The sequence below is a fragment of the Dermochelys coriacea genome, chromosome 11 (assembly GCF_009764565.3).
Source record: "Dermochelys coriacea isolate rDerCor1 chromosome 11, rDerCor1.pri.v4, whole genome shotgun sequence".
In the NCBI taxonomy this organism is placed as follows: domain Eukaryota; kingdom Metazoa; phylum Chordata; order Testudines; family Dermochelyidae; genus Dermochelys; species Dermochelys coriacea.
Window position 1 is genome coordinate 35139256 of NC_050078.2, and position 27658 is coordinate 35166913.

The following is a 27658-nucleotide window of genomic DNA, read 5'->3' on the forward strand; positions in this document are numbered from 1 at the left end:
CTTCCTTGGGCTTTAGATCAGCTCAGTGGGGCTGGGAAACTGCCATGCTAGGCACCTGGAAAGGAGCTGGCTCTGCACAACCTGCTTTTGTCCCCTGGATATAGATGGCACACCTGGCTCCTAGTGGGCTGTTAGGAACTGGGATGACTTAGAGAGCACAAAGGCAGGGTACATCTCTCCTTAGCTGTGACAAACAGGGATGTGGCATATACCTAAGGACTAGGCCCATTTTATTTCTAGCTACCAGCTGCCTGGAATCTTTCTGTCTCATGCCTCCTCAAAAGTGATACAGATTCTGCAGGCTAAATTAGGATCTCAGCGACACCTATTCAAAACCCCTTCAGCCTTTGGTACATTGCACAGGTATTATGGAGGGCATAATCTGAAGCCACTAAGGTTGCCTAGGTGTAGCTGAAGGCCTAAATTTCCTCCAGAAGTTATAATACTGGTGCTGGTGTTTGAAGTGTAAAAAACCCATCTTGCGCCTGGAGTGTAGGGCAGCTAGATAATATAGCCTCTCCCTGGCTTTTTATTTTCATACTTTCAAACAGAGTAAATTTGATATGTAAACCAATGAAACACACACAACTGAATTTGGAAAGCCACACTGCCATTTTTACTGAGTCACCTTTCAGCACAGAGCTGCATTTTAAAACAAGCTGACAACTACAGCTTCAATATTTTTGACATACATATTGATAGGTAACTGGACCACATGAAATCATTGATACTCTCAATGATCTTGCCTTCTGTGGTAAGAAAATTTGAACCCAGCTGAATTAGTGCAGTTACCAGCAAACTAAATTATCTTATTCTACTTCTGTTTGAATCCTCTTAAACAGGCTCCATTCATATTTTTTCAGACTGAGGAAATGTAAAAATATTTTAAATCTGAAGGCTACATTTCAATTTCAATCAGGACTTCTGTGTAAAATTCCTAATTATTAAGGATCTAGAAACACATAGAATAGTGAAAAGAAATGTATTAGCCAATGCTTTGTGCCTTCCTTGGGCCAGACATTTTGCTTGATTAGGACCACAGAATTTGTCCTTGTATGATTGTAGATGACCTTTATTTAGGATTTATATGCTCCAGCTCCAGTACATGCAGTAAGTGCTAAAACATCTGGATTGGGTGCCATGAAAAAAATATGTTGGGTCAAATCCTGCTTGCCTTATTTGTGTGAGTAAGGTGAGTAGGATTTTGACTCACTGGCTAAAAATTTAAAAAATCCTTACAGCATAAGTTGCTACTTTCTAATAAGTTTCCCAATAGATGGCACAAGGGATGATTGCTATTGCTAATACAAACTTGTAACTCATCCTGCTGTTGGAACTACATGTACTGTATAAAGTTACAGGACCTGATTCTCCGTGTGTAACCCACTGGTGAGTGTGTGTTACAGGTCCCCCTCTGTGCCAATTTACAAAGGATATGAGTAGTTACAGCCCCTACCTACAGAGGCTGTTTAGCTCAAGCTATAGTAGATCATGCATTTATCCCTGGAGGTCCTGGTGTGTTGGCCAAGAGGGCAGCTGTTGCACTTGTGCCTTATATCATCATTTACATCTATGCCAAGTGCAATCAGAATGATGGTAACAATAATACATAACTCTTCTATAGCACTTTTCATCTGTAGATCTTAAAGTCCTTCATAAAAAAGTCAGTTTTATATCCATTTTGCACTTAGCCTGGATATAAATGTGCAAGACAATGGAGAATCAGGCTCATGGTTTGCAACTCTGATCAGGTACAACATCTATAGCACGTACATATACTTTATAATTTCTCACACAGGTTACTCAGATTTCTTTTGCTTTGTAATTTAAATGCTTTTAAAGTAGTTATTCTGTGAAATCTAGCTCCTCCACAGAATGTGAAGGACTATTTTATATCAATATTTTTGCAAGAAACTTTTATCATTCACAACCAAAGAAAATGTTTCATCAAACTTAATTTAACATATTTATACCATATTAGTAATACCATCGGAGCATTATTTTAATCAGACAAAGCTCTCCAAATAGAAAGTGACAACCAAAATGTTTTTTTGGGGTCCAAACCAAAACCTGTCTAACTTCTGGGGAATTTAAGATCCAGATTGACATTTCCATAATGGGCCAAACCAAAATTAAAATTCATAATTTTGGAGTTGTTTGGCTCCAGATTCAGAACTGATCTTTGTGCCTCGGCTTGCATTGTAACCTGAAACCCAGCAGGATGTTTTGGTTTGGGGTGAATTACATTGAATTTTTCAGGTTCTTTCAAACACAAAGCTCAGTGTAAGCCCATGAGAAACAAAAACTGAAAAGGAAGGTTAACTTGAACATTTCAGCAAACTGAAATCAATGCATTTAATAAATTATTTTTTAAAATTTTGTAAGAAACAATGAATTTCTAATATTTCTATAATTTTTTTCTCCACTGAAGTAGATGGAACTGATCTGGATTTACACTGGTCAGAATAAGACCAGAATTTGCTCCTTAACCATATACTTATTTGCCAGTTATTGACTTAGAACCTCAGACTGAAATCTTCTACATAAAACTCCCAATGGGCATTCTCTGTTTGGAAAGACTGTTGGTTTAACCTCAGGTTCTTAGGATGCGATCCACAATGGTATTTAGGCACCTAAGTCCCATTTTTAGGTACCACTGCTATCTATAAAATCCCCAATTGGCTGCCACCTAACCTGTAGGCACCTATGTTTTTGCCACTGCACTGCAGCCTCACTCTAGGGGGCTTATCTTCCCTCAGGGGCCTATCTCCAGTCTAAGCTCCAGAGTGATTCACAAACCAGGGAAGATAGGTGTTATCACCACCTAATCACACGCAGGAGCCTGATCCCACAGGCATACGTAGAAGCTGCCTATTGAATTAGGTCTCTCAGGCAAGTTCATAGCAAACAGCAGCAGGAAGACATCCTTTGTAATCTTAAACCTGGTGGATAAAGTACTCACACACTGTGGGAACCCCCCCGCCCCTGTTCAAGTTTCCTCTCCTCGTAATGACGACAAGGGATTTGAATAGAGACTTGCTACTGCCCCAGAGTGTGTCTTTATCACTAGACTATAGAGTCATTCTAACTCTTTCACTGACCCAATTAATATTTATTTATTCAATTAAAGTGGAACAACTTCAACAGCAGAGACTGAGGGAGCCCTACATCAAATATCTCATAGCCCAGTGGTTAGGGCACTTACTTGAGAAGTGGTAGATTCCTATTCAATTTCTCTCTCCTTCCACTGTAGGAGGGGGACTTGAACTAGAGGTATAGTGAGTGACTATCCTATTCACTAGGCTGAAAGTTATAAGAGAGGACTGCCTTCTCCTGCTTTATTTTGGGCCCCACATGCAACTTAAGCAGCCAAATGCCTATATTTCCTCATAGATTGTAATCAGAGCTAGGTGCCTCCTGGAAGTTCAGACTAAGGCGCCAAACTCTGAGAGAGAGGGGTGGGGCTTAGCATACATCCCTCTGGTTTGCATCTCCCATTGGCTAGCTTAGGTGACTCCCTGCCTAGGCTTTGTGTTGGATGGATTGTAGTGCACAGTACCTATTTCTCCCAATTTTTTGTATATGAGCGTAGGCACCTATGATAAGTGAAGGGGGAGGTAGCTTCCTCTTATGGACATCCAGCCAGCCAATTAGCTACACAACCCTTTTGGTAGTTGTTCTCTACTTGCTTTACCTGTAAAGGGTTAAAAAAGCCCATAGGTAAAAAGAAGGGAGTGGGCACCTGACCAAAAGAACCTTTTAAAACTGGGAAAAAAACTTTCCCTTTGTCTGTTTTGTTGTGCTCCGGAGAGAGGAGACGCCGAGCAGGAACTGGGCTGAACTATGATATAGGAAGCTTTAAGCCAGGTATGAAAAACCATCAGATTCATAGATACTAAGGTCAGATCATACACAGAGATTGCTTATCTGAAACTCCAGATATGTAAGTAAGTCAGGGAAGGTCTAGGAAGATGTGATTAGGGTTATTTCTTTTTTCTTATTGGCTTGTGGACTCCTCTGTGTTAACTCCAAATCCAAATGTTTTTGTTTTGCTTGTAACCTTTAAACTGGACCTCAAGAAGGTTATTCTTGATGTTTTATTTTTGCAAGTGGGTTTTTTAAATCTAGCAAAAGCCTAGGTTCCAGATGAATTTTCTTTCTTTTTGTTTTTAATAATTTTTTTTAAGAACAGGATTGTATTTTTGGTGTCCTAAGAGGTTTGTGCATATGTTGTTTAATTAGCTGGTGGCAACAGCTGATTTCCTTTGTTTTTCTTTCTCAGCTCGTCCCTGGAGCGGGGTGTGTGTGTGTGTGTGAAAGAGTTTGAGGGTACCCCCCAGGAAGGAATTCTGGGTTCTCAAAAGGGATTTTTTTTCATTTGGGTGGTGGCAGCATCTACCTATCCAAGGTCAGAGAGAAGCTATAACCTTGGGAGTTTAATACAAGCCTGGAGTGGCCAGTATTCATTTTTAAAATCCTTGCGGTCCCCAACCTTCTTCACTCGAAGTGCCAAAGTGGGGAATCAGCCTTGAAATAACCCAGGCTTTGTGGCTGACAGCATTTTTTCTATGCTTTTCTAGATGTCTAAAAGTTAGGTGTTGCAATGTGCAGAGTCACGAAGCCTTAGAGCCTTTGTGGATCTGGGCCTTGTGTTCTAATTCCATAGCTGATGTTTATATATATATAGCTGTGAATTCATGGCAAGTGCTGTTTGATGTTGTTTAATGCATGAGGAGTAATTAGAAGGAATAATGTCAACATTTTGTTAATACTGTTAACCCCAGTGAATGGTTCAGAGGTCTGATTTCTCAGGAGGTTCACAGAAGCAGAGTTTCCTTCCTGCAGAACTGCTTGGATTCACAAAAGAGGAAGAAAAAGAGCCAGAGAAGCTTGAGATTGCAGAGTTTGGAGTTAAGGAGAAGGAGACTAGTTGGAAGTCTTTGAAATTGAAAATGCATTTTCATGATAAGTTTTATGCACTTGCATACAACATTGTCTAGGATATTCACAACTTCCTGGGCCGAGTGTGTAAAAGTTTCTACATAAATTAGTAGTTGGAATTGAAAACTACATAGACCAATGCATAAGAATGTCAGTGTCATTGAAAAGTTTATGCGTGGGTCTTAGTGTTTTCAATGCAAACATATTTTCTATTTTCCCTAGCTCCCAGGACACCCAAACTTCTTTTTCTCCAAGATCTTCTGGCTCCAGGTCTCCCAAGCTCCTCTCTCTAGGAACTAGGAACCATAAAGCCCATTCCCCAGAAACTCTTTGAGTGACTAGGAGTGACTAGCTCTGGAGAACAGGAGGAAAGGCCTATGGGAAATTCTTCTGGTTGGAAGAGAACACGAATAGTATGAAAAGTTAAAGGTCCCGATTCATGTCTCATTTACTCCAGTTTTACACTGGTGTAATCCATAGATTTCAATGGAGTTAGTGCTAACTTGTACCAGTGTCAGTAAACCCCCGCCACCAACACTGGACTATTATGACAATAAGAATACTGTACATGTGTCAAGAATTGTAACAAAAATTGCATGATGTAATACTGCATTATCTGAGAAATAGCATTTAATATAATTAAAGACCATATTGTAGGGCATGTGACCAAAAGGGGCAGAATTAAGGTTACACAAGCAATTTTAACTTGGTCATTTCCTGGCTTGTAAATGTTTACAGCAATTTTGCAACCACTGACTCCAATTTTGCCATACTCCCATTAAGAACTAAGATGTAAGCTACCACTCCAGGAGAAAGGTATTAACTCAATATACATATGGGTGAGAAGACTGAACCCTTACCGTTTTCTTAGTATCATTTTTAATGAAATTTGTAAAATCTCTTATAAGTTTTAAGAAGTAGTGATAACTTAAAAACAATGCAACAATCCCTCTTCAGATACATCACAGAATATTTATTAATTTTCAACCCTACCTTCACTTGCATGACGATCCCTAAAAACGTTTTTGGGATGGATATTAAATCCTTCTATATCATGTACTGAAGATGCTCTCCTTATACTACACATGCTTTCCTTTGATCTGGAATGAGTTAGTGGTGTACTTGTCTGCAGCGTGTCTGGGTAAAGTTGGTCCCATTGACGTTTAGGTGACGAATGGTCAAGAGGTCCTGATATATTAACCAAAGGAGAACATCTGCTGGGCTGTATCAGTGCTTTTGTGTCATCCACTTCAGAAGGGCTACAGCTTTCTTTTGTGGGGGATTTAAAGCGCTTCATAGCCACTGAGTCATCACTGTGCTTAGATGAATCTACTACAACTGCATCAGGGTCTTCCTGTGGTAAGGACTGCTTTCTGTATGTTAAGAGTCTCAGTCCAGGTAACTTGAATCCGAAAAGTTTGCCTAGATATAAATTAAATAAGAAAGATTAATAACTAAAATTATTTACTTGTGATAAAAATTTTTGGTTTTTCAAAATGTCAGAAAGTGTATAGAAGCACCAGTCATAAGTAATCTGTCAACACAGATCTCATAGTGTGTGCTCTTTAGCAACAGAATGCACAACTAAGAAATATTATATACAAGTAATACTGCTTTAGTTATCGTTACACAGGTTTATGCCTCAACTGAAGACAAGCTTTTGGGCTCAGTTCAAGAGTGGTATATGATAACCTGTGTTTTACAAGGGGTCAGATTAGATTTACCTAATGGTTCCTTTTGGCTTTAAAAATCTATGAAACCATGAAAGTCATGATATAACATGTAATTGCCACATTACTAGGCAACCATGTCCTTAAATACATATTTGTGTTTTTTATTGTCAGCTAAATTTCATACACTTAAAAATTTATCTTTGCTATTTCACTGAAATCCATTTATTTACTCTATAACTTAAATTGGAAACTTACACATCCTAATTCTCCAGACAGGAAAACTAAAGTTAAGTTTCAATTTTACCATGATCCCAGTCTGACATATATTTCATGTTTCTACATTTAAATTGTTTATTTTTTCTCTAGACATTTACAAATAGAAAGGAAAAGAACCAAATTTTACCCTCAGTTACACTCATTCAACATAAATACCTTCAGTTCATTTGCATGGGTGTACATAACTAAGCATAACATATTGCATGTCAAGGTGGGTTGTATGATGATGAATGCATAATGATGCACCATTATAAAAAATACAAGTAGCAGAGGAAGTACACAAAATGGAGTAATTAAAGAAAAGGTGGGCAAGGATTGGAGATGGGGAATTGCAAAAAAACCCAAACAAACAACAGCAAATTCTTCAAGTATAATTAACCAAACTAGCAAATGGAAGCTGTAATGCCTTTGACATACAAAGAATACAGTAATAGAAATTACCATAAAAGCTAGTTGAATAATGTAAAAACCATCATCAAATAATTAAAGTGATGAAAAATGCCACATTTTATTGAATAAGCATTATGATTAATATTTATCTGTATTTCTCTCTTAGGATTTTATACTGCTAGCCATAACCCTAGTATTTGAGCACCTCCTCAATTAAATTACTAGCAATAGTGAAATTCCTAGTGGATGTCATGGCATCTCTGACACTTCTCCCTTTTGGAGGTAAAAACTCCATTTGGGGTAGGGATTGGTTTTTGGTCGTTTTCAGTCCGTTCTGATTAGCAGTGTTTGTTTGTTGCTAGTTAATTTTTATTAATCTATAGCACTGAGATTAATCTGCTCATGTGTTGACTCATCAAAAGACAAAATTCTGAAATGTTTTGAAATAGTCTGTCTTTTGCGGAAGCATATGCACAATAGCAAATGGTAGCACAGCTTAGCCTATTTAATTTTGAAAACTAAAGTTCTATACAGTCAGTATTTAACGTCTGATTTTTAATGCTAAATAAATGTATGAGAGATTTACCTGAAAATCTCCATTCATATCCAGTGAACTGTACACACAAAAATCTCCATTATGTTAATCAAGAGAGAAACGTGATGTGGACAGCTGCTGGAAATACCAATTTTCAATCTGTGCAGTCAGGATTCAATAACAGTACATCTTGGGAGCTATTTTGAAACCTTTCTTATATATTTTCCCTAACAAATTATAAATACTTGGGTAAATTGCCCACAGTTAAATATTAGTGAAGTACATAAAAAAATTTTAATGCACATGAAATTGAGTTACAAAGCAGTTTATAGATCACTTTTACAGGCTTATTACATTGAAGGTCAAACAATTACTATAATACTTTTTTCATCAATTACATTGTACTGCTTTAAAATACCATTCATGAGATTTTCTTGCATTAGATATTGTTAAAGGCTTTTTGCTGGTGTGCTCTATTTTAGTCATATTCATGGTGGTGCAGATGGTCTTTTCTGCTTCACCAAGTTAATATGACCATGTTAAACTGCATTACCGATTTAGCTGTCTAACTATAGTTCAGCTGGAAAGAATACACAGTGAGAATTTTGCTCATTGCTAAGACTTTCAGGCATGAAATAGAAAACCCATATGAATATCTCTTCGTTATTCTTTTTTTAAACTGAAATAAATTCTATAACAAAGTCCCCATTTTCTGCTTTTTAACTAGAATATCCTTTAAAATGGGAGGATTGTGGCTCATGTTCACAGTATGGACAATGAGCCTTATAATGTGCTGAATGTTCATTATAAAAAAAAAGAGTCAGATCCCTTCTGCAATACTGTAGCTGAAGCTAGCAGAAAGACCATCCACAATTTGTCTGAGTTGCACAACACATTCTCACTTAGTTCAATAATATAACATAGCCTGATGCAAACATTCATGGCCCCAGGCCTAAAGTCTCAATATAGACAAAAGTGTCAATGGGAGTTTTCTCCACAAAAAGACTACAGGATCAGTTTTTGTAAAGCAGGAAGCCCCTGTTTTAGATACGTATGTTGATTGAGGTAAGTTTGCTTAGGCTATGTCTACATTGGCACTTTTGTCTACTTTAACTCTCTCTCTCTCTGTTTAGTATTTCTCAGTACATAGTGAAAAAAAGACACATCTCCACGACTGCCAAAACTTTCACAGACAAAGTGCCTGTGTGGACATAAAAGACCTCATAGTGATCTTTTTCCTCCAGACCTCATTCCCCAGGGGCTCCTACAACAGGACTTCAGTGGGAACATTGGAACTGAATCATGGTAGGTAATGCAGCCTGTCCCCTCCTCTCTTATTAAGGCTTTCTATCACAGTACAATTTTCTCTGCTCCTGCATACTCTTCCTTTCTGGGTGATCTCCCATTGGTGCTTGGGAAATTTCATCTAAGGCTACTCCTGGCTTCAGCCTCAGAGATCTGCATGCAGCTCTCTAATGCACGATGGTAGAAATTTCTCATGCTTCCAAGCTTCCTCATACCAGTCCTTAATTGTCCACAGAGTGCTTGGAATGGGCTGGATAATTATTGGTGAGGAACCTCTTCTTCATTAGAGGAAAAGATGGACTCCAGGCCAACATATAGGGAAGCCTTCTATCTTCCATAATCCTGTGTTGAAGCATCATGAAAAAAGCTCCCACAACTCGTGGAGAACCCTAGTTTAGATTGTCTCCACAATGGAATTTTCAAATGTGCCTAAGAAGCAGAGTTATAGCAGACAGAGTACAGTACAACACTGTACTAAGATCCGGAAAAAGCTGAACCTTCAGCTATCTGACCTGACAAGGGTGTCAGAGTGGTTAAATTGCATTCCAGTTGTGATTCTGTGCAAAGGGTTAAATAGGCTTAGAGAGATATAGACTTCCTAGGAAACTATAGAAAGCTAACAGTCTCAGGCCTTAGGAATGGTGCTGAATGGAAAGACGTAGGGGCAGCTGGAAAAGCTGTTTTCATGTCACTAAGTGATAGTGTTAGTGCTAGGTTTTAAAATTAATTCTCCTACATCATTTTATGACTTTCCTGATGCTTCTCATGGATAGTCTCAAAGATGTAAGTTACTGTTTTTAAGACAGACATTCCAGCAAAAAATTATCTGAATGAGGGTTTCCATAGTAACCCCATGCACCTAAATTACAAGAAATTCCTAAGCCTGTACTATGTTACAGTTCTGTATCAATGAAAGGTAATGGCGTTTGGCCTGGGTACTGTGCCAGGGGTCTTCAAAATGGTGATGGCACCAGTTCTACATCTCCTAAATTCTCCAGCTGCAGAAATGCGTATTTGCTTACACAACATCTTCATTGCAGCAGAGTCAGAGATGTGCCTAAGGCTAACTATCTCAATTTCAGGTTTCAGAGTAGCAGCCGTGTTAGTCTGTATTCGCAAAAAGAAAAGGAGTACTTGTGATACCTTAAAGACTAACAAATTTATTTGAGCATAAACTTTCGTGAACTACAGCTTACTTCATCGGATGCATTCAGTGGAAAATACACTGAATGCATCCGATGAAGTGAACTGTAGCTCATGAAAGTTATGCTCAGATAAATTTGTTAGTGTCTAAGGTGCCACAAGTACTCCTTTTCTTTTTATCTCAATTTCAGTACACTTGCTGAAGGCACTGGGATTTCTGGTAGATGCAGAAAGCTCTACTTAACTCACTCTCTCTGTTTAGTATTTCTCAGCACATAGTGGCTTCCTGATCTCTTACCCTAAAAGTCTATTCTCCAAAAGGGCATCCACAACCAATATGTGTTGGGAGGCAGCATCAGCTCCCATCACAGATATTTAGCCAGGTTACATGGTGTGTCTGGCAGCTATGCCCCCTTTGTTTCCTTTTAGTCACTCTCTAATACACAGACCTGTAAATGTGATTTCTGAGGCTTTAATAAAAGTGCCTATCTGGGAAGGAAGTGTGAACCTCTCTCAGGCTACTTGCCTGGACTTCATGTGGTGTTTCTTCCTCCTAAGCCTTCACTCTTTCCTAGATTACTCACTCCAGTAATACTAGACAAATGCCTCAAGGAGCCAAAATGCCTCGTTTGCACAACAAAGATTCAAACGTGAGAGCTTCTCCCAGTCTGGAGAGCCCTAAAACCATCCTGCAGATGCCCATGGGGTGCCATGTCCAGGTGTTGTCAGGTAACAATAGTGTGGCATCATCTGTGACCAAACTTGTGCTAAGTAGATCAGAGTGAATGACTGATCTGGCTGTATAAGTTTGGATGTTATGTCAGAGCAAAAAAAACAGCCTGCCTGGCTTCTATCTAATCACAATAACTGCCTCCTTATAAGTAGACAGGATTTGTAGACAAAGGATGGGATAGTTACTGCGTTGTCCACAGCTGGATCTGTTCACCAGCTCTTACAATCACACTTCAAAATTTGTCCTGCTTTCCAGTACTTCAGGAAGTGCTGATGAAAGTAATAGTCAGGCTAGACAGTTCCCTGACAAACATTCCTGACTATCCAGACCACGAATTTACTCAATAATGCAGGTCTTCTCAGACTTTCCCTGAAGCTGAGCCAAGTGATCTATTTGTGAGAGCAGCAGAGGGACTGCTCTTTAGTGATGGACTGATAATTGTATGCAGGGAATCATTCCAAAATGCAGGTTATTGGAAATGCAGAGGCAGGCTATTGTTGAACGCCTGCTTTCAGGCTGGAAGAAAACAGTTAACCACTTATACAACAAAGTGCACAGGGGGTTTGTTATGTGGGTCTCATCAGACTCAGAATCAAGAGGAACCAATTTCTTTTCAGGAATAAAATCCCAAACACTGACCCCATGGCCAAAGTAATAGCAGGTGTTTAAATGCACTGCATGCCTCTGCCTTCCCTGGGATTATCAGACCTGAGAATAAGGCATGATAGTTATGATCACCTCTATGTTTTTCCTACCTCTTATTTCTTCACACACTCAAACACAGAGGCATGTAACACGTCATTTTCTTGGTCCCCTAATTATCTCCTCTGCTTGCTTTGTTTTTCTCTCCTTCCTTACAGAAAGAAGAAAGCATCTTCAGGTACCAGATTGGAAGCTGGAGCAAGATAAAGGACTCCCTAACTTGGACCTGACATTTTGGTTACTTTACTTCCATTTTCTGATAAATTTTAAGTTGAACTTTTATTCCACTTTAAATTCTTCTGCAGCTCCAACGTTTCTGGGACAATGACTGATTGTTTATTCCTCCTTGCATGTGGGAATGTTATTTTATCTCTCCGGCTGTCTTAACACATTGACAAACAACAGATGGCACTTTTATGTGTATGACATTAATAAGTGCTTATATGTTTATGTGTTTATAAACATATATATTTATTTTATCTCTCTACCTGTCTGTCCAGATTTTTATTATATTGTTCCCTGTTGCTTATATTAAAATTTACTAGGCATCTTGGGGTTTTGTTTTGTTTTTTTGTCATTTCTGGTTCAAAATCAGTGAAAAGGAAGGGTAAGCCATACTTATAGGAGACTCCAGTTACACTAGGTGTCAACTTTAGCTCCATCCATCTCATGTTATTTAAAGTGCTAGGTAGAAAAGAATGTGTTTTTGTTCCCCTCAAACAGAAAATATCGTTTCTTATTGTAATCTTCTTTCTTTGCCACATATTACGTTAAAAAATGAACACAATTATTTGTAAATAATTATTTAATGAAAAAATGTCAGTCAGTCATAATAAATATTATATGCAATGAATTATTTGGCTAGTACTATCCTTTAGTGACTTCTACCACAAAGTAAAGAAGTCTTGAAATCTGAGAAGGAATCTATCCTGTTTATCATTGGAAACTTGCAAGAAGTTGCCAGCCTTTACCATTAACTAGATTATCAGACTTTATCGAGTAGATAGCATTTGCTCTGTCTGCAAGACCAGGAAGTGAAAACCCTAGGAGGAGGGTCTCTTTATGAAGTCATGTTCCAAACACTAATTCATACAGCTCAAAAGATTTCCATCATATGGTTTATTTCACCTCTAGATATATAGACTTCTATGCTCTGTGTATTCAGGATTTACAGTCAGAATAAGCTGACAACCTTCACTACATTTGGGTTTTATCTTCATACAGGCTGATCTCAGATTTAATAGTTCAAGTGTTATAGCTACAGTTTTGCTGAAAAGAGTATTCAGAGAACTGTGGCAAGAGCTGAACTTTAACTTACTCTCTGGCTGGGTAATGTAAAACTCAGCAAGACCTTCAAATAATATACACAGAACACAAGAAGTAACAGGATAACAACAGATAGATTTACCTGAAGAAGAGCCACTTGAAAGGTTGTTGCCATCTGAAATACAATTAAACTAGATTTATAGACAGCATTACATTTTTAAAAAGATGTTAAGAAAATAAACATTTAACAGAGCTTTAAAAATGTGAATATTGAGATTGTTTACGGAAGAAAATAAGGGAGAATATGACTTTTCTACACATTGCCTAAGCAAATTATAACAGTAGATTGTACATGGGACTTGCTGGAGAACTGTTCTAAAACGCATTACTTTTTCTACTTGCAAAATTTAAGAACTGTTCAATTTGTTGCATAAAATAGGGTCAATTTCCCATATAAGAAGTTGTTCAGTAGTGGAATGGCTCTGGTATAAAGTTGGAGTAAATGATATTACAGTCAAGCTCACATTCAGCCAAACTGAGCTATTTATATTTGTTTACAGACCTCCATCAAGCACTTTAAGAACTCTAGGTGAAAAAGTGCTAAGAAAGTGCTAATTATGATTGTTATCCCATTTTAAAAAGAGGAAAGCTCTGATGCTGAAAATCTGAGTGATTTATTTGGCATCTCCTTGGGGTAGGGGGTAAGGCTTTGCCCTCTGGGTTTGACATGTGTTTACCATGTAACTTTGGAAAAGTCACATAACCCCTTTGAGCCTGAGTTATTCCACCTGTGTACGGGAATAGCACATTTCCTTACCCACCCTTGTCAAGTGCTTGAGATCTACAGATAGCCTGTCCAAGAGGTGAGGAACTTCTAACATGTTTGTATACTACACTCCTTAATAAAATAGAGAAACAATTATAGAATTATAGATTGAAAAAATAAGAGGTAGTATTTATTTTAATTTATTAAAATCATGCCTGTCCAGTAGTCTGGGCCCATGTAAAAATAAATAATCATAGAATCATAGGACTGGAAGGGACCTTGAGAGGTTTTCTTGTTAGGTCCCCAACACTCAAGTATTATCTAGAAGAGGGGTGGCCAAACTTACTGAGCCTCTGAGCTGCATACGATGATCTTCAAAAGTTCAAGAGCTGGGGCACACCTGCCAGGCTCAGGGTGTCAGCCCCATGGGAGGTACCTGCCAGATTCAGGGCTGAAGCCCTGTTCTTGCTGAAGTTCTGCACCCCAGCAGGCATGTTCTGCAGGGCTGAAGTCCTGAGACCTCCTTCCCTGCTGGGCAGAAGCCAGAAGTGATGCTTGGGGGTCACATCCCCCCACCCCCGATTTTTGCCAGGGTTTGCTGGCCTTGCTTGGTCACATGATGCTGCTGAGCCCTCATCCCTGCACAGCAGCTGCTTCAGCCAGCAACCTGGGAGCTATGGCAGGACGGAGAGACACCAGCAAACAGCTGGGAGCTGCAGAGATAGTCACTGCTTTTGCTGCTGCCTCTCCCCATGGAGCTAAAGCAGTGGCCCCTCCCTGAAGCTCCCAGATGCTTGCTGCAGCCTCTCCAGGAGGATCTAACACCTGAGAGATCCAGGGATGGGCTGCTCAGGGTCGGGGGGAGGCGTGCGTGGGGGACATGACTCAAGTTGTTGAGGGGCTGAAACTTTAAATTGTGCCTCCCCATTCTCAGCAGCACCAGAAGTTTCTAGCCCCACCACCCCACCCCATTGGAGGTCAGAAGCCCTGAGCTCTCCCCCCAGTCTGATAGGCAAAGAATGGGGGGCAGGGTGTAGGGGGCTTCGTGAGCTACACTTTAACTATAAAAGAGCTGCATGTGGCTTGCCAGCCGCAGTTTGGCCACCACTGATCTAGACCATCCTTGAGAGGTGTTTTAGTAACCAGCTCCTAAAAATCTCCAATGAGGGAGATGCCACAACCTCCCTAGGCAATTTATTCCAATGCTTAACCACCCTGACAGGAAATTTTTCCTAATGTCCAGCCTAAACTGCCCTCACTGCAATTTAAGCCCATAGTTTCTTGTCCTATCCTCAGAGGTGAAGGAGAACAATTTTTCTCCCTCCTCCTTGTAACAACCTTTTATATACTTGAAAACTGTTATCATATCCCCTCTCAGTCTTCTCTTCTCCAGACTGAACAAAACCAATCTTTTCAATCTTCTCTCATAGGCAATGCTTTCTAGACCTTTAATCTTTTTTGTTGCTCTTCTCTGGACTTTCTCCAATTTGCCCACATCTTTCCTGAAATGTGGCATCCAAAACTGGACACAATACTCCAGTTGAAGCCTGGAGTAGAGCAGAAGAATTATGTCTTGTGACTTGCTTACAACACTCCTGCTAATACATCCCAGAATGATGTTTGCTTTTTTTGCAATAGTGTTACACTGTTGACTTATATTTAGCTTATGATCCACTATGACCCCCAGATCCCTTTCTGCAGTACTGCTTCCTAGCCAGTCATTTCCCATTTTGCATGTGTGCAACTGATTGTTCCTTCCTAAGTGGAGTACTTTGCATTTGTCCTTATTGAATATCCTCCTATTTACTTCAGACCACATCTCTAGTTTGTCCAGATCATTTTGAATTTTAATTGTATCCTCCAAATCACTTGCAACCCCTCCCAGCTTGGTATCACCTGCAAACTTTGAGTGTCCTCTCTATGCCATTATCCAAATCATTGATGACGATTTTGAACAGAAATGGATTCAGAACTGATCCCTGTGGGACCCCAATTGACTGTGAACTCCTGATAACTATTCTCTGATAACATTTTTCCAACCTGTTATGCACCCACTGCGTTTCCCTAGTTTGTTTATGAGATGGTCATGTGAAACAGTATCAAAAGCCTTCCTAAATCAAGATATACCACATATACTGCTTCACCCTATCCACTAGGCTTGTTACCCTGTCAAAGAAAGCTATTAGGTTGGTTTGACATGATTTGTGCTTGACAAATCTATACTGACTGTTATGTATCACCTTATTATCTTCTAAGTGTTTGCAAATTGATTGCTTAATTATTTGCTCCATTATCATTCCAGATACTGAAGTTAAACTGACTGGTCTTCAATTCCCCAGGTTGTTCTTATTCCCCTTTTTATAGATTGGTTACTATATTTGCCATTTTCCAGTCCTCTGGAATCTCTCCTTCTTACATGACTTTTTGAAGATAATCACTAATGGCTCAGATATTTCCTCATATCTCTTAGGATCTATGTCCAAAAATCTTCCAAAATCAATCCAAATTAGTATTCTCCTATCATCTAGTACAGCCCACTGAATTCAAGCTCAAGAGGTAACTTGATGTTTCCACTATATTTTTTTCTCTGAGTAGCCGACCCCTGACTGGCTGCAACGCTGTTGTGGTCAGGTTTCAGAGTGGTAGCTGTGTTAGTCTGTATCAGCAAAAACAACGAGGAGTCCTTGTGGCACCTTAGAGACTAACAAATTTATTTGGGCATAAGCTTTCGTGGGCTAGAACCCACTTCATCAGATGCATCACTCCAAAATAAATTTGTTAGTCTCTAAACTGACACAAGGACTCCTCGTTGTTTTTTCATGTTGTGGTGAGGATCCTCGCTGACCCAGTGGCAGACCGCTCTACCACTGTTAGGGCCCTGGGCTGGGATGCAGTGGAGTGGGTAGGCCTGTCCCCCCCCTGCCACCCCAAGCCATGGGTGGCAGTCTCCCCCTTTCTTAGGCAAGAAACCTGAGTTTGTCAGCCCTCTGGAGGCATGACTGTTTGCTGCCCAGCCTAAGTCCAGGCCTGAGCCCCTTAGATTCTCTACTGCCCCGCCCTGAGCAGGGGCCTGGGCTAACTGACTGTTTGTTGTGCAGGACTGAGCTAGAGACTCTTGGCTGCCCCACCCTGAACAGGGGCTGGGGACCTGTAACTGTTTGTTGTTCAGCACTGATCACAGGCCCAAGCTCACATCTCCCATTGCCCTGCTGGTTCCCTACATCAGGATCCCTGGAAATGTAGTGGGTTGGATTGACTGCCCACAGACCCAGAGGGGGAAGAGCCACTCCCCCCAACATACTACAGTAAGCAATTAATCTACATTGTCATTATGTGTTCCTGTTTTCCTTGTTTTTCTTTCTCCAGTTCCCTCCATTGAGTGCTACACCCACATGTAATATCCTGTTTTTGTTTAGTCTGCAATCTCTGTAGCGCAGATATTGCCTTTTTAAAATTACTTATTTGTATAACATGCAGCACAATGGGACTCTGATCCTGATTGGGGATTCTTGGAGATGCTGTAATAAAAACAGCTAATACTAATAGATAGAATCCAAGAATGCTTCCGTTCTAATCCCAGCCTTAACTGTGACTATGCTGGGGTAAAAGTAACTTACTCTCTTTCTGTCTGTATTTTCCTCACTATAAAATAAGAATAATAATACGTACTTATCTGCCTTGCAGGCTGCTGTGAATATTAATTAATCAGTTACATGATATTTGTAAAAGGAGTCTGCCATATAGTAATTATTTGTTATTATTATCATGATTACTATTATTTATTTATTATTGCCAGTATTATGTCTTTACTACAGCAAGGACTCAGTGATGTCTCAGTTCACCTAACATTCAGTTTAATTTACCTTGGAGGCAAATACACATAATAACATAGGCTTTGTCATAATTAGGCTTCTAATTTGGCGAGCTAGAAACCTTTGTCCTCCCGGACACAATTTTTCTTGACTATCCCTCACTCAGGATGAATTTGCTCCCAGTGGCATGTCTAAAAATAACACCCTGGACAAATTTCTTATTATATTTTGTGCAAGGTCAGATGGTTATATTGCTTGTATGCTTCATGTTTCACATTGTACATTATTTGACCCATTGTTTATGACAACTAGTTGTATAGTAAGCTTTTTTTAATATAATACTTTATCTGCCCATAGATAAGGCTTATCTAATGCTAAAATGCTACTCCTGTTCATGTAACCAAATAATTTGCATATAGGAAACTCAATGTATGAATACCCAATGCGTATACAGTAATCACTTTATCTAATTAAAGTGAAGTTAATCCATGGATTTTAGAAAGAAAAGGCCTGCTTCAGATCACTTTTATACCTTTTTACCTTTATATAGCTTCACTGACTTCTGTGGAGCTGTCCCAATTTATACCTATGTCACCAGGATCAGAATCACACCAAAGTGTTAGCATTTCTTGTGAACTTTAAACAAATTCTATAAGCTCTCCGTTGCTAAAACATAGTTGCCAATGAAGTGTTCAGTGCAAATTTTAACGGAGAATCACCCCATCATGTGTGTTTGTAGGATATAGAAAAAAGAAATATCTTTCCGTGCACAAAGATAATGGAATGTTTTAGGATTTCAGGAAAAATATGTGAAAAGGTATTATCTGCAAGTCCTCATGCATCCTGCCTGCATTATAAAAAACAAATAATTCCTCAGTATGAAAATTATTTACTATTACATCCTTCTCATGCCAATATTGGCACATGGGACAGAAACTAGTCTCTTTCATTCCTCTCTGTCATCTGCTGCTGCTGCCATTTGCTCTGTGGTGTTCAGATTGACTGTTCTACCCTCCCTGCTAACAGTTCTTAAGGTTTCTCTTGGGTGCTCTTGTTTCCTCACACCAGTTGATTTCCACTTGACAGCTTCAGGTGGGAGTTTGTGCGTTGGCATCCGGAGTACATGCCCCAAATAAGTGCAGTTTTTCCTTCTGATTCTGGTGGAAATGAGCTACTGGTTGATGATTTCTCATATCTCTTCATTAGTAACAAGGTTGTTCCAATCAATTCCCAGAATCTTTACTAGGCATTTATTTTCAAAGGTGTCTAGTTTTCTGTCTAACATTTTGGTAAATATCCAGTTCTCACAGCTATATGTTAGCACTGAGATTATGTTTGAATTAAAAATTCTGAGTTTTGTTCTGGAGCTATATATCTTTGATTTCAAAATGTTGCTGAGTTTAGTAAATGGTGTGGCTTTCCTATCCTCGATGTCACTTTCTTCTTGAGGTGACCATTGGTCAATATGGTGATGTCCAGGTAGGTGAACTGTTCTACTGTCTTGATATATTTGTCTTCTAATGTGATGTTACTGCTTGACATCTGGTTCCAAGGATGTTTGTTTTAGTATAACTAATTTTGAGCCCTGTTTGGCTTGCTTTTTTATTTTGCCAGGCTATCTGTCTTTGTTTGTAACTTATCAGGGATGTCGCTCAGTAGTGCAATATCATCAGCAAAGTTTAGGTCTTCTAAATATTTGCCATCTACCTAAGCTACACCAGTATTTATGTTCCTAATATACTTTTTCATTGTCTAGTCTATGGCAATCTGAAAATAAGACTAGAATAATAATTTCCCTCAGTCCTTTTCAGGAGAAGAGAACCAAGAAATCATCCAGTAGGTAGCAAAACAGGCCTATAAAATGAAATGATAAAATGATACAGGACCCTCCCAAAAACACACATTTGATAAATATAATTTACTTCTTTATTGATCAGTTTTCTATAGATACTCTGACAGACCTGAAAGGGATAATACTGCCTTTCCAGTAGGGGAATAAGCTGCTGTGGTTTTGGGACTAGGCAGATACTGTTTTAATGCACAGCTGAATAGCTCAGTTCTAGACAATCAGTTGCTTTTGGGGTAGTAAGAACAAGGCCAGCTAATATATAAGTCCACAGCTTAACAGGACTTTTCAATCACTTTAAGCTAACTTGGTTGAGCTAACACAATAGATAAACACACCATTTTTGACCATTAAGACATACCCACAGACATCTGTAAACTTCTCCTCTTCAGCATCTCTGACTCTTCCCTCTTCCTTCTTAGATTTGTAGATTACAAGGCCAGAAGGGACCATTGTGATCATCAAGTCTGACCTCCCATGTAACACAGGCCATTGAACTGTCCCAAAATAATTTCTAGATCATGTCTTTTAGAAAAACATCCATTCTTGGTTCAAAAATTGTCAGTGATGGAGAATCCACCAAGACCCTTGGTAAATTGTTCCAATGGTTAATTACTTTCTCCATTAAGAATATACATCTTATTTCCAGTCTGAATTTGTCTAGCTTCAATTGAATTCAGTCTCTCCAACATTCAACAGCTAAAATACCTTTCCTCTCCTGCTACTCTCTCTCTCTCTCTCTCTCTCTCACACACACACACACACACATATCCCTTGAGTCCCTTCTCTGGCTCCTTGTCTCTTTTTGCATAAAGTTCATATTCCTTCTATTTAGTTTCAAGGCTCTATATGGCTCTGCCCCTGCTGACATCTCATCTCTAATCTCCCGTCACTCCTCACCTCCCTCACCTGACCTCCTGCGCTCTGCCCACTCTTCTTCCCTTGTGGCTCCCTCGCGTTTATCCCCTTTTTCATGTTGCTCTCCATGCTTGGAACAATATTGTTTTCCTGTGCATCAAACGTCCCTACTCTCTGTCTTCAAATCCCTCAGAACCCACTTCACTTTGCTTTCCATTGTGGACTTCCACTCCTGGGCTCTTAATTTCTCCTGTCTTGTGTTACATCCATCTCTACTTAAAATAAGAATTATAATATGATTAGCATTATTATTATTCATTTTAATCCTTTCACTCTTATCCCTGTTCCTTTCCTTGGCATCTTTTCCTGTTCTATTTTTGTTTAATTTAAATTGTAAGCTCCTCATGTGAGGGGTTCTGTCTTTTAAGAGTCTACGTCAAATACTATGACAGGTTATGGTACTGTGTAGATCAGAGGTAGGCAAACTACGGCCCATGGGCCATGTCCAGCCAGCAGGGCCCTCCTGCCCAGCCTGAGCCCCTCCCTTTCTGTTCCCCCTTCTCCGCAGCCTCAGCGCAATGCTCTGGGTGGTGCGGCGGAGCAGCAAGCTCCTGTGGCAGCGCAGCTGCAGAGCCCAGCCTGACCTAGTGCTCTGTGCTGCACAGTAAGGGGGCAGGGAGCAGGCGGGGTTGGATAGAGGGCAGGGGAGTTCGGGGTGGTGGTGGTCAGGGGGTGGATAGAGGTCAGGGCAGTCAGAGGGTAGGGAACAGGGGGGTTGAATGGGAGCAGGGTCCTGGGGGGCCGTCAGGGGGTGAGAAGTGGGGGCGATAGGGGGTAGAGGCCGGTCGATGCCCCCCTCCCCTAACTGGCCCTCCCTACAATTTTCGGAACCCAATGCGGCCCTCAGGCCAAAAAGTTTGCCCGCCCCTGGTGTATATTCATATGAATATTAATAACAGCAACAGTGCACATAGAACTGACATTGCAAATTAAACTAAAATCAGGAAACTTAGAAACACCATTAAATAAAAAAAAATTTATCAGGACTTATGTAAAGTCTCCCCTAAGATACAAATAAAAATTAAAAACAAGAAAAATAACGTAGCAAACTACACCTCACTCTTAGCAAATATTGACATTTTGTTTCAATTTTCAGATGCAAGCAGATTGGGAACTAATATAGTCTGAAAAAATGAATCCTTTAAACAGATGATTTTGCTGTTTCTTTCACATTGCCAAGATCTTGCAGTCTTGTTTGTTTGTCTTAGAAATGTCTGGTATAGGTGTTACCAAAAGCAAAAGTTCAGTCTAATTCCTTAACCTTTACAGAATGACTTCACAGCTTTAAAAAACATCATCTATATGATGCGGCATGTGAGGAGAACCCAGATTTTCAGATGCAAGCAGATTGGGAACTAATATAGTCTGAAAAATCAAATAGATGATTTTGCTGTTTCTTTCATATTGCCAAGATATTGTAGTCTTTTAGAAGCTGCTAACTCTGACTGGAATGTTGTCTGAGTAAGGACTGTTGCACTGGGATTACATCCAATTGGCTCAAAGTACACTGACTTGCTTTTCTCTCTCAGATTTCAACTCCATTACAAAACCACGTTGATAGTAAATGTTAGTTTCATGGAACAGTGTAACATTACATTAAATTCACCTGAGTAATGGAATGGGTTGTGGGTTTTTTTATTTAAAGGAATGCACTGTTGCTGAAAGGCTTTATATTGCTGCAGTAGCTTTTCATCTCTAACCTAAAGCTGAAGCTGCCTGGCTTTCAGCTCCACTGAAGAACATTATAAACACCTGTCTTATAACATAAACATTCTGTATTACATATTATTTGGTTCCCTAAGCAAGGATTTTAGAGGGATTGTGCTATTAGTATCTGTAGAAACTTGCATCAATAAGTGGAAAATGGAATAGTCTTTTTTTGTTTTGTCTTAGGGTATGTCTACACTATGAAATGAGGTCAATCTTATAGAAGTTGATTTTTAGAAATCGATTTTGTATAGTCAATTGCATATGTCCACACTAAGCGCATTATGTCGGCGGAGTGAGTCCTCACTACCGTGGCTAGCGTCGACTTTCAGAATGTTGCATTGTGTATAGCTATCCCACAGTTCCTGCAGTCTCCACTGCCGATTGGAATTCTGGGTTGAGCTCTCAGTACCTGATGGGCAAAAACATTATTGTGGGTGGGTTTGGGTACATGTCATCAGTCGCACCTCCCTCCGTGAAAGCAACGGCAGACAATCATTTTGTGCCTTTTTTCCATGCAGACGCCATATTGCTGTCAGCAGATGGTGCAGTAGGGCTGCTCACCATCATCGTCATCCACTACTTCCACTGCAACTCTGCTCCCCTGCAGATGCCATACCATGGGAAGCATGGAGCCCGCTCAGCTCACTGCTGCTGTTGTGAGCATTGCAAACACCTTGCACGTTATCCTGCAGTATGTGCAGAACCTGCAAAAGCAGGCGAGGAGGCGACGACAGTGCGATCACGATAGTGATGAGGACATGGACACAGACTTCTCTCAAAGCATGGGCCCTGGAAATTTGGACATCATGGTGGTAATGGGGCAGGTTCATGCCATGGAACACCAATTCTGGGCCCGGGAAACAAGCACAGATTGGTGGGATTGCATAGTGTTGCAGGTCTGGGATGATTCCCAGTAGCCGTGAAACTTTTGCATGCTTTAGGGCACTTTCATGGAACTTTGACTTGCTTTCCTCTGCCCTAAAGTGCAAGAATACCAAGATGAGAGCAGCCCTCACACTTGAGAAGTGAGTGGTGATAGCCCTCTGGAAGCTTGCTACGCCAGACAGCTACCGGTCAGTTGGGAATCAATTTGGTGTGGGTAAATCTACTGTGAGGGCTGCTGTGATCCAAGTAGCCAACGCAATCACTGAGCTGCTGCTATCAAGGGTAGTGACTTTGGGAAATGTGCAGGTCATAGTGGATGGCTTTGCTGCATTGGGGTTGCCTAACTGTGGTGGGGCGACAGATGGAACGCATATCCCTACCTTGGGACCGGACCACCTTGGCAGCTAGTACGTAAACCACAAGGGGTACTTTTCAGTGGTGCTGCAAGCACTGGTGGATCACAGTGGACGTTTCGCCGACATCAGCGTCGACGGCTGGGAAAGGTGGATGACGCTTGCATCTTCAGGAACTCTGGTCTGTTTGAACAGCTGCAGGAAGGAACTTACTTTCCAGACCAGAAAATTACTGTTGGGGATTTTGAAATGCCTATAGTTATCCTTGGGGACCCAGCCTATCCCTTAATGCCATGAAGCCATACACAGGCACCCTTGACAATAGTAAGGAGGTATTCAACTATAGGCTAAGCAAGTGCAGAATGGTGGTAGAGTGTGCATTTGGATGTTTAAAGGGTCGCTGGTGGAGTTTACTGACTCGGTTAGACCTCAGTGAAACCAGTATTCCCATTGTTATTGCTGCTTGCTATGTGCTCCACAATATCTGTGAGAGTAAGGGGGAGATGTTTATGGTGGGGTGGGAGGTTGAGGCAAATCTCCTGGTGGCCGACTACATGCAGCCAGACACCAGGGCAATTAGAAGAGCACAGCTGGGTGGCCTGTACATCAGAGCTTTCATGACTAGCCAGGCTATGGCGTGACAGTTCTGTTTGTTTCTCCTTGATGAAAACCTGCCTCCTTAGTTGACTCTAATTCCTTGTAAGCCAACCGACCTCCCCCCTTTGATCACCACTTTCAGAGGCAATAAAGTCATTATTGTTTCAAATTCATGCATTCTTTATTACTTCATCACACAAATAGGGGGAAAACTTGCAAGGTAGCCCAGAAGCGGTGGGTGAGGAGGGAAGCTCCGGGGGTGGGGGTGGGGGTGGGGGTGGTGGATGAGGGGAGGCGGGAAGGACTAGGCCACAATACAGTTCAAAACTTATTGAATGCCAGCCTTCTGTTGCTTGGGCAATCCTCTGGGGTGGAGTGGCTGGGTGCCTGTAGCCTCCCCTCTCCCCGCCCCATGTTCTTGGGCATCTGGGTGAAGAGGATATGGAACTTGGGGAGAAGGACAGGTGGTTATACAGGGGCTGCAGCAGTGGTCTGTGCTTCTGCTGCCTTTTCTGCAGCTCCACCAGCCGCCTGAGCATGTCAGTTTGCTCCCCCAATAGACTCAGCATTGCATCCTGCCTCCTTTCATCGCGCTACTCCTTCCTCTCATCGCATTCATTTAATGATTTCCTGGACTCTGCCATTGTTTGCCTCCATGCATTCTGCTGAGCTCTTTCAGTGCTGGAGGACTGCATGAGCTCTGAGAACATTTCATCGTGAGTGCGGTTTTTTTCACCCTCTAATCTGCACTAGATCTCTGGGATGGAGATGATAGGGGGAGCGTAGAAACATTTTCAGCTGCAGAAGGAAAAAAAGGGAAAGTGGTATTTAAAAAGATACATTTTAGAGAAAAAAGGAAAGACTATTTCACACTGAATCAAGTGATTCACATTACATAGCACATGTGCTTTTGGTACAAGGTCGCATTTTGTCTCTTATATTGAGTGCCTGCCAGTTTGGTGTGAGACATCACACATGCTTGGCTGGGCAACAGAATTCAACTTGCAGGCAGCCATGGTAAGGCAAAGGGTTTCTGCTTCTTCAACCTTCATAACATGTGGGAACAGTTTCAAACAGCAGCACCTTCCTTTCCCATACCAAGCAAAACCCGTTGGGTTGGCCATTTTAAAGGCTGTGATTTTTAGGGTGAATGTGCAGCACAACCCAAACCCCCTCCCCAATTCTCTGGGATGATTGCTTCACTCCCCGCCCCCCACCGCATGGCTAGTATCAGGGGAGATCCCTGTCAGCCAAGCACAAACATCTCAGCATGAACAGGTCTCCCCCCACCATGTGGCTAACAGCAGGGATGATTTCTTTTCAGCCAAAGGCAAACAGCCCAGCAGGAACGGGAACCTCTGAATGTCCCCTTAAACAAATTTCCTGTATTTCAACCAGGTGACTATGAATGATATCAGTCTCCTGAGGCTAACACAGACAGTACCTCCAGGAGAGCTTCATGGAGATGTCCCTGGAGGATTTCCGCTCCATCCCCAGACACGTTAACAGACTTTTCTAGTAGCTATACTGGCTGTGAATGCATCCCAAGTCTTCAGGGCAAATTAATCATTAAACACGCTTGCTTTTAAACCCTGTATTATATTTACAAAGGTACACTCACCAGAGGTGCCTTCTCCGGCTTCATGGTCTGGGAGCCCACCTTGGGAGGGTTGGGAGGGTATTGGCTCCAGGGTGATGAACAGTTTCTGGCTGCCGGGGAGAAGGGATTCTCCTCTTGCTTGCTGTGTGCTATCGTCAACCTCCCCCTCCTCCTCATCCATAAAATCCTCATCCCTGTTGTGTGAGACTCCCCCCTTGCTGGTGTCCATGAATAGTGGTGGGGAAGTGGTAGGGCTCCCCCTAGAATTGCATTCAGCTCATCATAGAAGCAGGATGTTTGGGGTTCTGACCCGGAGCGACCGTTTGCATCCTTTGTTTTTTGGTAGGCTTGGCTCAGCTCCTTAACTTTCATGCGACACTGCTGTGTGTCCCTGTTGTAGCCTCTGTCCATCATGCCATTGGAGATTTTGGCAAATATATTGGCATTTCGTCTTTTGGAACAGAGTTCTGCCTGCATGGATTCTTCTCCCCATACAGCAATCAGATCCAGTACCTCCTGTTCGGTCCATGCTGGAGCTCTTTTGCGATTCTGGGACTCCATGATCTTCTATGCTGATCAACTTGCCACGCTGGCCAAACAGGAAATGAAATTCAAAAGTTCCCCTGGCTTTTCCTGTCTACCTGGCCAGTGCATCTGAGTTGAGAGTGCTGTCCAGAGAGGTCACAATGGAGCACTCTGGGATAGCTCCCTGAGGCCAATACAATTGAATTGTGTCCACACTACCCCAAATTTAAGCCAGTGAGGTTGATTTTAGCACTACTTCCCTCGCCGGGGAGGAGTACAAAAATAGATTTTAAGAGCCCTTTAAGTTGACAAAACAGGCTTGCTCGTGTGGACGAGTGCAGGGTTAAATCAACCTAATGCTGCTAAATTCGACCTAAACTTGTAGTGTAGACCAGGGCTTAGAAGTGTCTGGTATAGGTATTACCAAAAGCAAAAGTTCAGTCTCAGGGGCAGGCAAACATTTTGGCCTGAGGGCTGCATTGGGTTTTGAAACCCAATGGGTGGCCCAGCCCCCACCCTCTATCCACCCCCCCAGGACTCCTGAACCATCCAACCCCCTCTGTTCCCTGATGGCCCCCCGGGACCCCTGCCCCATCCAATCACCCCTTCTCTCTGTCCCCTGACTGCCCCCCGCCAACCCATCCAACACCCCCTTCTTCCTGACTGGCCTCCCCCTGGGACCCCTGCTTCCATTCAACCCCCCGTTCCCTGCCCTCTGACTGCCCTGACCCCATCCACACCCCTGCCCCCGACCACTCCCCTGAACTCCCCTGCCCTCTATCCAACCCTCCCGCTCCCTACCCCCTTACCGCATGGCACAGAGCACCGGGTCAGGCCGGGCTCTGCAGGTGCACTGCCCCAGGAGCTCGCTGCTCCACCACGCCACCCGGATCATTGTGCTGAGGCTGCGGGGAAGGGGGAACAGCGGGGGAGGGGCTCAGGGGCCAGGCAGGAGGGTCCCGGTGGCTGTAGACCACCTCTGGTCTAACTCCTTAACCTTTACACAATGACTTCACTGCTTTAAAAAGCCATGATCTATATGATGCAGCATGTGAGGAAAACCCAGAACAATAGCAGCAGGAGGTTTATATTATCTTACTCTATGTGTGCATATAGCAGTGCCCCAAAAAACACTGACTTTGAGTAGAAAAGTTATACCTGTATTCTTCATATCACAGCTGCTATCTTCAGATATATGACATCCTGTTGGCTGAATATCTTCTCTATGTCCATTCGGTGTCACATTTGATTTTGATCTTTTATGGTTATTAGACTGCTACAGCTTCACAGACATTCAGCATGCCTCCAATGTGAAGAACTGAGCGAGAAGCCAGGACTGGGCTATAAATCATGTCACTGACCCCTTTAATTTCCTGTATAAGATTCCTGTCAAGTAGGTGAGAAGGTGGGGTATGTGGTGGATAATAATAATCTATCCAAAGCCTGTGTTTGGTAATGATTGTGGCTACCCAAATAACACGTTTAAATAGATTTTAAATGTTTAGCGAAAATTCTACTCTGATTTATATGGGGTGTAAGTCAGTGCAGAATTAGGCCCCTAAAATTCCTTTCACAATACATATTTTTTTAAGATCTTATCTAGACACAACCATTGCGCTGGTGTAATTAAATTGGTTTTAAAACTGATTTAATTAAACCAGCACAAAACTTTGTGTACATAC

The 27658-nt window shown here is 41.5% G+C and overlaps 1 protein-coding gene across 1 annotated transcript in view; it reads right to left on the reverse strand.

The window, feature by feature from the left end:
* The window catches only part of KCNH7 (potassium voltage-gated channel subfamily H member 7), a 338644-nt gene that overhangs the window by 108683 nt on the left and 202303 nt on the right, over positions 1 to 27658 (reverse strand). The window contains 2 exon segments of the mRNA XM_043505208.1: positions 5935 to 6363; positions 13107 to 13139. Of these exon segments, the coding sequence (XP_043361143.1) occupies positions 5935 to 6363; positions 13107 to 13139 (462 nt within the window).